Below are 10,000 nucleotides of genomic sequence, written 5' to 3' on the forward strand. Positions count from 1 at the left end.
ATGGACACGTTGGGCTCTTTCCCGCGCGTCTATGATGACATCTTGACGCTCCAGTCGCCTATAGCGAGGAACGCTTTAAACGCACGTGGACCCTTCCTACATAAACAAGCGGTCGACGTGCGCACTGCGTCATCTGAGACGACCGTTTAGGCCCAATTCACTTCTCACTTTTATCCATGGCTTTTAACTCAGATTGAGAATTTCAATCTCATTGTGTTTGCACATTTGAGTGCGTTTAAATTGGTTTCATAGAATTGTCAGTAGTAAGCAGTAGGCTAAGTCATTAAATTGCATTTCTAGTTTGATTCAACTCCAAATAGTTGGATCTCTTTCGTGGATTACCCATGGCGACCATAAGGTGGCGCCATACTCCAGTGTATCTAATCCGAGCGCTCAAACACCCATAGGCTATGGCTATAACTCCGAAAGAACAATAACCGTCGAACACGTTTACACGTTTATTGTCCTCGAGGTAGTTCTTTGTATTGAATTGTTTAAGTATTGAAGTGTTATAATGTAGGCCTACTTATTTCCAGACTCTAGAGTCTAGAGTCTGAAAGAAGAAGCCTACATTATAACAAGAAGCCTACATTATAACAACAACAATAGGCAATAGTCTATAGTCTAGACTATAGCCTATATCAGGCCGACAGGCCTACTGCTATGCTGAAGGACCTTCGTGACGTTGATTATGGATTGTCGACGTTTAACATTCACTAATATCATTCTCGATTCTACTCCATATGGCGGGATTATACCGATTTTATTATTTCTGTTTCCTGAACAGTTTTGTAGGCCTAGTCCTACCATTTCAGAATAATACAAAATAGTCAGGGTTAAAACACACTTTTGTAAGGTGGACGACATTATGGGTTTCACAATTTTTGGAACAGTTAGGCTAGGCGTATATATTTAGAGCTAATCCCTTGGTGTTTTCAGGCATGAAATGGGAATTTCTCTCAATAATTTAAGAATGGTTTCTTATGGTAGGCCTATATTGCTTGTGACATGAGTTTAATTGATAGCCTATAGCCTATTAGAAATGCATGTCAAAGGCTTATTACAGCCTCAAATATATCAGCTTTATTGAAGATAAAGACAACATTTGACAAACTTCAAAGGGTTATACAAATAAGTGCAAAATGTGTTGCAGTTCATGTTAGCCTTAAGCATGGTGTGTGTAGGATAGAAAGTCGTTATACAGAATATATTTGTGTTTGCATGTGTTATATAAGAGCAAACATATTAACGTCGTGTTTTTAAACTTCTCTTGAGGAAGCAAACGCTTGTCAGACTCCGAGCAGAGGACATTAAGGACAAGTGGTTTTGTAGTGGGCCTCTGGGATTCCTTCCTTCGGTTCCTTCAATGCTTCTTAGTAGGCTACCGGTGTCTATATGCCAACACAAATCCTAAACTCTTAAACCTTAGCGTGTGCCAAGCCTGGGTCTTCCTTCGTGATCAGTTCAACTGTTTACTCTCTTCTGTGAGCCGACGACTGTCCCGGCGGTGACTTGGTGGACACGCGTGTCCGCTGGCTGACGCGTGTGCGGATAATAGGCCATGGGGAATGTGGACCCCCCCCCCCCACTCTCTAGTCCAACAGCCCATCATAGGGTTCACATCACGCAGGGTTTGATGTCCTGGCAGACGCTCTGGTGATGGTGGTGATGGTGATGGTGATAGTAAGATCCACTGGTCGATGGGTGAAAGGAGGAGATTCCGTTAAAGTTCAACAAAAAGTCTTTCCTGTCGCAGACGGAGGAGTGGCTCTGGTACCGCGGGATCCCGACTTCACGGGCGGGCAAGAGAAGGGGAGAAAGGGGACAGAATAAGAGGAAAGACAGGGTGTTATATTTATATAGATATGAGGACGACAACTGTGCTTGGCACTAAAGATCTGGGGTTTTAATATTAAAAAAATACAAACTACTATTAACAATGTCATTAAAACCCAACAATAAATGCGTAACTTTTTATTTTTGCCTGCATAGGTTGTTGTGGAATGGTGAAAAGGACCAAGCGACACATGTCCACAGTATGTGTCATTTCCCTTTCCTTCTAAAAAATCGAACTTTTATTTTTCATATACACCTATTGAATAAATAATCGTTTTGAGTTTTGTCGTTTTGAGATTGTAGGCCTACGCCTGTATAATCTGAATCAGTCGATGGCCCATATTGTATTGTCGATGAGGATATTTTAGACAGATTTCATTATGGGCAAATTAGCATAGCTAGCACGATTCTTTAAACAAATTAGGCCTAAATAAATACTCCCAGTACGATCTTCTGCAGTCAGAACAACATATTGGATCCTCGAGGGTAGGCCTAACTTACGTCTTATTTAAGGAACAATGAACGTAGGTTCTTAATTGGTTTAGCAGGGACAGCCTGGTCGTGTAGGCTATACATCGCCTATCCATCCACTCAATTTGCATTTATGCGTTGAATTGAGAAAGAGATGATTATTATGGGTGGGCTTACTCGTGGGTTGAATTCTCTCCATTGTGGTTCCACCACCCGGTCCCTCAGTCTTTGTTTATTTAACCTCTAAAATCCTCTGGGCTTTACAATGGTTTATTTGCCTCAGTGAAATCCCTAGACATACATAGAGCCAAAGTGTATCGTATCCTAAATGGGACGGGACACGGATTATCTAAACAGTCCAATAGGTATGGTCCCTCATCGAGGCCTGTTTTGTAAGGCTCTGTCATATGTCATGTAGTGTAACAATATTCCAGGTATACATTTCTAGTTGTATATGGATGGAATCGTATATCTTGGAATTAAATAGGTGATGGGCATAAACTATAAGCATAAACCATCTTTGATATTAATATATCATTAAACGCGTACAATTGTTTAGTAAAAGGCCTAGGCCTTTACAAAGTTACGCAATATTTGAAAAAAACCAACATGTAAACCATGTGTAGTTTAATAAATGTAGAAAGGTGTTTGATAAACGACCTGAGGCATCTAAGACAGGCCTGCTGTTTTGAAACTGCACACTTAATCAGAATACCACATACATAGCTATATCCTTAATATTATCAACGAAACACAAATGTCAACGTTAATAAGGTGTTAATTTAAATAATACAAATAGTTGAAAAAATAAAATAAAATAGTATTTATATGAGCCTATTTGTTTGACTACAAAAATGTTACGCCTACTATTAATCACGTAAACCTCAACATTGGCGGAATTAACACTAACAATTGGTTTACTGATTTCAATAGGCCTATATATTTTTATTTCTAAAATAATGTCATGACCAATAAATGTCTATAAATATCGCTGCTAAGCGACGCAGTCATAATAATAATAATAATAATAATAATAATAATTTTTATTATTATTATTAGCCTATAACGAAGAATTAGGCCTCATTAAAAATGATTATTATGATCACCGATTACAATTTGACGGATCGATGGTTTACCTGAAAGATCCGAGGCGTGAGTGTCCCGGGCGTTCTGGTGGATATAGCTCTGCTCTAGGGAGTAGGGCGACATCCCAGAGTGTAAACCGGACGACGCGGAGCTACTGGAGGCTAGGGGCTGCTGCTTGATGTACGGGGCCCCTCCGCCGGACGCCCAGTGGGCAGACGTGCCGGCGTATTGTGAATGACCGTCCAGCGCGCTGGCCATGGCCGGAGAAGATGACACGGGACTACTGCTGCTGTCCGGTCCGTATTCACCGTTCGATGGCACGGGGCAGCTGGCCACGTACGTGGACCCGGGGCTGGGGGACATGTGGGGAACATGGTGGCCGCCGCTCAAGCCATCGTACCCCCCGGCCATCGAGTTGCTCATCATATCCAAATTATAACCGTTGCTGTGGCACGCGAAGGTGGCGGATGGCGCCTGGAAATCGAAACTCTGAGGGATGATGGAGGCACCAAAGCCGATGCCGTTCATCATGCGATACATGGGCTTCAGGGCTTGACATTTCCTCCTGAATCCTCTGGGTCTGCGGCGAAACGAACCTTCTTCGAACATGAACTCACTGGCCGGATCGATAGTCCAGTAGTGACCTTTCCCGGGTCTACCAAGTCCCTTGGGCAGCTTGATGAAGCACTCGTTGAGTGAAAGATTGTGCCTGACCGAGTTTTTCCAGCCCTGGTAGGAGCCCCGGAAGAAGGGGAACCGAGCCTGGAGAAACTGATAAATCTCACTGAGAGTCAGTCTCTTGGTGGGAGAGCTCTGTATCGCCATCACGATGAGCGCAATGTAGGAGTAGGGGGGCTTCTCTGGTCGCCGCAGCCCGGAGCTGGCCTTTTTCCCCTTGACGGCGGTTGACGAGCTTTCCGTGGCGTCTTGTTGGCTTAGCATGGTCGGATGAAGGACGCCGGATGACGGGCTGGATCTCAGTGGTGCTGGTGGAGGGTCCAGCTGCTGCTGAGGGACTTCGGTCGTCATGTCAGCTCTGACGCACGATAGGCGTAGCTTACGAGTGACGTGCGAAAGGGGGACAAATACGAGAGAGAATGAATTGGGGTCGTGGGGTATAAAGATAAAGTATTCACTATTCGATTGTCAAAAAAGAAAAATCCTTGACATGCGTCTTCATCGTGGGTCTCAAAAGAATGGAGTGGGATCTTCCGTCGTTACACAGGACTCTCCTGTTACGCATACGCAGCGGGTGCACGCCGAGCACGCACTGTCAGAGAGAGAGAGAGAGAGAGAGAGAGAGCGAGTGCGAGAGAGGGGAGGACCGTGAAGAGTTGGTATCCAGGGTTCAACAACAGGGAATCCGACGAGTGTCGCAGCGGCGCTAAATGGAACTCTGCACGTCGCGCCGGGTGGCCATCGCCAGCCTTAATCCCTAAAGTGAGGGGAAACATGAAGACCTCTCGACCTAGTGCGCGGCGGAGTCCAGCCAAACACAGCCCGACCACCTATCATTTCATAAATCTGTCTTCCCCCTTTTTTCAGAGACCCCCCGCCTCGTCCACACTCTCCGCCGTCTGTGAATTTCCCCCGAACTCAGTGACGGCGGTGAGCCCCCCCCCTTCCCTCCTACCCATCGCCCAATCTGGCCTACGCTACCTCCTCCCCCTCCCCATGGTCCCCCTCCTCCTCCCCCTCCATATGTATCCCGAGCTCTTTTCTAGCTACACGCTATTAGGCGATCTATCAAAGCCCCGCCAGACATTGTAATCAACTGCGCCACACGCCGCGCAACAAAGATGCAAACGTGGTTCTTTTTTCTTTCTTTTTTTCTCTCTCCAAGAAATCAAGATTTAAAACAAATGCCCCCTAACAACGGAAACATCGAGTTGACATTAAGTAACGAGTATACTCTATCAGGCAAATGCACAGATGGTTCAGAAAGCTAAACAAAAGCCAAAAAAGCGATATCATTTTAATTTACGCAGATTGGGTGCACAATGTAGCTATAGCTTTCGGACCAAAAACGTGTTTCTCAATTTGATAAGAATGTTCTATTATGTTGGTTATAATTTCCTCTTGAACTCGTTCAGAGCAAAAACGTACTGTGTCGCAGGGTCGTACTGCTGGTCTGGGGAGAGGAGTGGGAGAGATGGAGAGGTGGTGGTCGTTAGCCCTGCTGCATGTGTGTGTAAGCGGGGGGTTGCTCTGAGTAAATGACTTTGACATGAGTGGAAGCAGGCTTTTTCCATCAAGTTCGGCCCTGGATACCACACACAGTGCCCCAGTGTCAGTTTACCGCCTCGGGCTGGAGCCGGCCCCATGGGCCCCACGTTCATTAGAGGGAGAAAACAGAAATTAGGCGAGCGAGCGTCGACAGTTTCCTCCCCGATGGATACATCACACAAAGATTTGTCGAACATGATGGAATTATATAACCAATAAAGTAAATATCAACATACGCGGCAAAGGTCTGTCTTCCCTTGCAGCAGGATAACGGTTTAGATAACGGTTTTGTAATCGCTCTTCCTGTTACGTTTAGCCTTAACCATTTCTTTACAATAACATTTACCAAAGGTGACTTTATATTTTTATGTAATTTCTACGTAACATTTCTTATTATTATGATGATGATTATTATTATTACTATCACCATTATTATTAATATTAATATAAATGTTATGTCATTGTTGTTATTATTATTATTATTATTATTGTTGTTGTTGTTGCTATATATTTTTGGTTGCTGTTGTTGTTGGATCATCAGTATTATAAACATGTCAACTTGTTGTGTGTGTGTGTGTGTGTGTGTGTGTGTGTGTGTGTGTGTGTGTGTGTGTGTGTGTGTGTGTGTGTGTGTGTGTGTGTGTGTACATGTGTGCGTGCTGACGCGTGGCAGTGCCACCGACTCGGCCTTTTAAGTTTAGATATAGCCCAGAGGATTTTCAAACAATGACCATCAACGGTAATGTCTGTAGGAAGGATGTGCGGATAAAATCATTTTCCACTGTGACACAGAGAAGTTTGAGGACCTTAAAGCCCCAGTATTTCCTGCAACATCAAAACTTATGACCCCCGCTGAGATCTGGACGCCTCGGCCGCCCGAGAAGGAAACTTGTTCCGCGTGAAAGGACTTTGAAGACAGTCTAGCGCTTGTACGCATGACGCTCTTTATGCGCACCAACAGTTATCCCTCTGAATGTGACCTTTAACATACCTGGAATCGTATAACACGTAAACCACTAAAAATAGGAATATCATACTGCTCGTTATTTGCCCGTAGGCCTACAAAGTAGGCTATTGTATCCTACGTCAGAATGGCATGTTATTGTTTTAACAGTTTTGTTTGCTTTATGCGTGTGCTGTATCATCACATCACAATTTTTTCTCTCGCTTTTCTTCTATATTTGCTTCCTTATTTATATATTTGTACACTGCATCCTTTAGAGAGATTTATTTCAGATTCTTACATATTTTAGATCTATGATTAACAGTCCATATTATTTTTCTATTTTACTATTTACAATAGTAAACCGATAAACCGATAAAATATGTCTTTATCTAGGATATTCACGCCTGAATATCATATGAACAAACCAATACCAATACATTCCATGGAGTAATTTGTATTGACTGCACGAATATAATTCTGCCTTTGTATCGCAAAATATTTTTTATCTTGATTTGGGCCAACGTTATAAAATGTGTTTTCATGCAGGCCTATACATGCATTTAAATATGTTTTCACATCTGTAAGACATAAAAAAAATATGCACGCTTTTCATGGCTTCCATGAGCATCGTCCTCAGAGTGGCCCAGTAGCCGGATCCTTCGGGGCCCCTGCTCCGGGACAACAAGGTCACGCGCGGTTCAGCGGGCTGGAGCAGCCGACTATTTGGACTTCCTAACATTGTGTGCGCCCAAACCTTGGGCTTCATAACAGAGGGACGTATTAGCTGTTATTCAAGCTTGCACTAGTTGCGCATATCTCTAGGATGATATGCATTCCAGCTAAATTAAACTATAAACAGATCCAGTTTTGAGGGTAACATGAAAATGCCGATATTCAAAACGGCACAGGCTCGAGAGATATGCTCTGCAACGCGGGGTTGGGGAAATAGCAAAGGACGGTTTCCACCGACTGGGCCTAGTGGAAACATACAGGTGTGTTCTGGCGTTTCACCTGCAGGTCGCAGCATTGTCCCTGAAAAAACAAAACATTTAGTCTGTCACCTGTCACCTGTCTGACTGGAGGCAGATCATTGTTGCATTGCATACATTCTTCATGGTTCCCAAGATTACTGCGAACATTTCAAATGGTTCAAATCCATTTGAAGAAGAATTCCCGAAAAATCTTTAGTATAGACCTTACACGCATGTTGCAGGAGTAACGCATGTCGGTATTTTTGTCCAATATCACGGAGGTTATTGCATTTTTAGAATGTATGTATTATATTATATTAAATTATATTTATGTATTATATTATATTATGTTATTATTAGCCCACCTGCATCACAAGGCCTTTTGTAATAGCAAATCATCCTCAAGGAAAGTGTTTTATTTAGGCCGTATTGCAGATAAGTTTGAGAAACTTAATGAGAGTGGATATGTGTTGCTTACCGTTAACGTTGTATGATGTATCTGCAAGGGATTACAAAAATATTGCTATTCTCGCTTCTTAATGCCTAACAAGAAAAAAAGAGTATAGGCTAGATAATCTGTACACTTGAATTCTACCTTTCAATCGATATTTCAATCGACGCATTAAGTAGGTCGTCCTAGAATAAAATGCAAACCAAATAGTTCAACACATTGCCGTGTTTTGTTTTCTTAACTTTGATTATACTAATCTTTGGTTAATTTTGATTAGCCTATACTATCGGCCTAGCTATATATTTTTATCAATAATTCAATACCCAATATGAAGCGCTTGGTTCCGATGCTTGTGACTTAATATTCTGTAGGACCATTGAGGCGACAGCTAGGTGACCTCCGCGAGGCGCGTGTGACGCGCAGGGGTCGGTTTCAGGACCGCGGAGAGCTCATGACAAAATGATCCACGGTCCAATTAGACCGTCTTCCGGTAACAAATACACCTTTAAGAAGTAGTTCCTGATCGTCTGTCTCAAACCTAAATAGAACGGACATTCAGGCTTAGGCCGGGATTTGTCTCATTTGTGAATATAAATTAAAAAAATGCTATGCCTAATTCCCTGAATGAATTAATATTTTACTTTTAGTTTAGTTTTTCCATCTTATTCATTTATTTTAATTTGACTATAAGCCACTTTAACAGAAGTAGCCTATCCAACGACAAATATTAGCCAAGTAATATTAATAATATTGAAATCATTGACATCTTTGTATTTTCTCATGTGTGTTTACTAAATATTGGAATAAATAGGAATCCTAGCCTATTTTTAATATATTTAAATCCTGAATAAATTCAACATGTGCAAACAGGTTTATTTTTCGTGAGTCTTTTTGAAGATGTCTGTATGCAATGTAGGACAATTGATTGTTTGATCGAAAATCCAAGGACAGAAGCAGGTGATACTGCTCCAAGCACCATAAAGACAGGACAGCCATACTCAATGAACTTGATTCCACTTATTTCACATCTTTATTAATAAAATAACACATGCTTGAATCAATTTCAGAAAAAATGGCATATTCATGCTCATCTCGTTGAGCCATTGGCCACATATTTACAGCCCACTGAAAACAGATTTGTACAATATTTTATGCGCCATGTCAAACAAAAACAATGCATTATAAATAGATCGATATATATATATATATATATATATATATATATATTTCAACATTTCGCAACGTTTTTTTTTTTGCCTTCGTACAGTAGAAATGACAATTGAACCATGAAAATATCACTTTAACACATTCGCATGGATGCTGCACGTATGACCTGCAAATTGCCTCACACTTTTTTAGGGTTAGGGTTAGTACACTACAAAGATAGGCCACTATTGTTGAAACATACAATTATGATATAGAGTCCCAAATCATTAAGCCTAAGCACTGGGAGGCGTCCAACAAAAGTGCACATGCATATGCGAGATGCAGGTCGTAACTTTTGTCCGTTGTGTAAACTTTATGAGAGCAAAGAGTCGATCAGAAAGCTGCCGCCCCGGGCTTTGGGCATCTTCAGAGATGAGAATGTCACTGAGTTTGGCATGGCCTGTGACGTCAGCTGGAGGTAAGTGAGCGCGTCCCGGCTCCTCTCCGTGCTGTACGCGGCCTCCGCCAGGCTGTACCGGTGGTACGGGTGGGTCGGCCCGCCGCCCGTCTGATAGTGAGCTGCGCACGGTATCGCGTGGGCCTCGACCGGCCAATAGAGCCTGAGATCGGTGCTGACGTTCCCGACCGTTTGGCGGCTATCCTCTCTCCGTTTGTACGGTCTGCTGAGGATGCTGTCGATCGCGAAGGAACTGGAAAACTTGGCCCCCGCCTTCTCCTCCCGGGCGGGCGGGGAGCCAACTGGAACGGGGATGCGCATGTCATCGCTAGAAGTGTGCGCTTCAGGGTCTCTTTCGTGCTCCTTCGGGCTCCTCTTGCTTATGCGCTTCCTCCTGCGTCGGAACACCC

At 43.0% G+C, this 10,000-nt stretch overlaps 2 protein-coding genes across 2 annotated transcripts in view; both read right to left on the bottom strand.

Moving 5' to 3' along the window:
• Positions 1 to 1,617: 1,617 nt before the first annotated feature.
• Positions 1,618 to 4,422, bottom strand: foxf2b (forkhead box F2b; the record flags this gene model as incomplete). Its single annotated transcript, XM_084473470.1, has 2 exons — positions 1,618 to 1,790; positions 3,444 to 4,422. 2 exons carry the CDS (start codon positions 4,420 to 4,422, stop codon positions 1,618 to 1,620), a joined length of 1,152 nt encoding a protein of 383 aa, XP_084329596.1.
• Positions 4,423 to 9,506: 5,084 nt separating this feature from the next.
• Positions 9,507 to 10,000, bottom strand: part of foxq1b (forkhead box Q1b) — a gene marked incomplete at both ends in the record, with an annotated part of 954 nt that continues 460 nt past the window's right edge. The window contains one exon of the mRNA XM_084472735.1: positions 9,507 to 10,000. This exon is cut by the window's right edge and continues 460 nt beyond it. Coding sequence (XP_084328861.1) covers positions 9,507 to 10,000 — 494 coding nt within the window.

Source organism: Micromesistius poutassou, assembly GCF_964030765.1.
Source record: "Micromesistius poutassou genome assembly, chromosome: 9".
NCBI classification, from domain to species: Eukaryota; Metazoa; Chordata; class Actinopteri; order Gadiformes; family Gadidae; genus Micromesistius; species Micromesistius poutassou.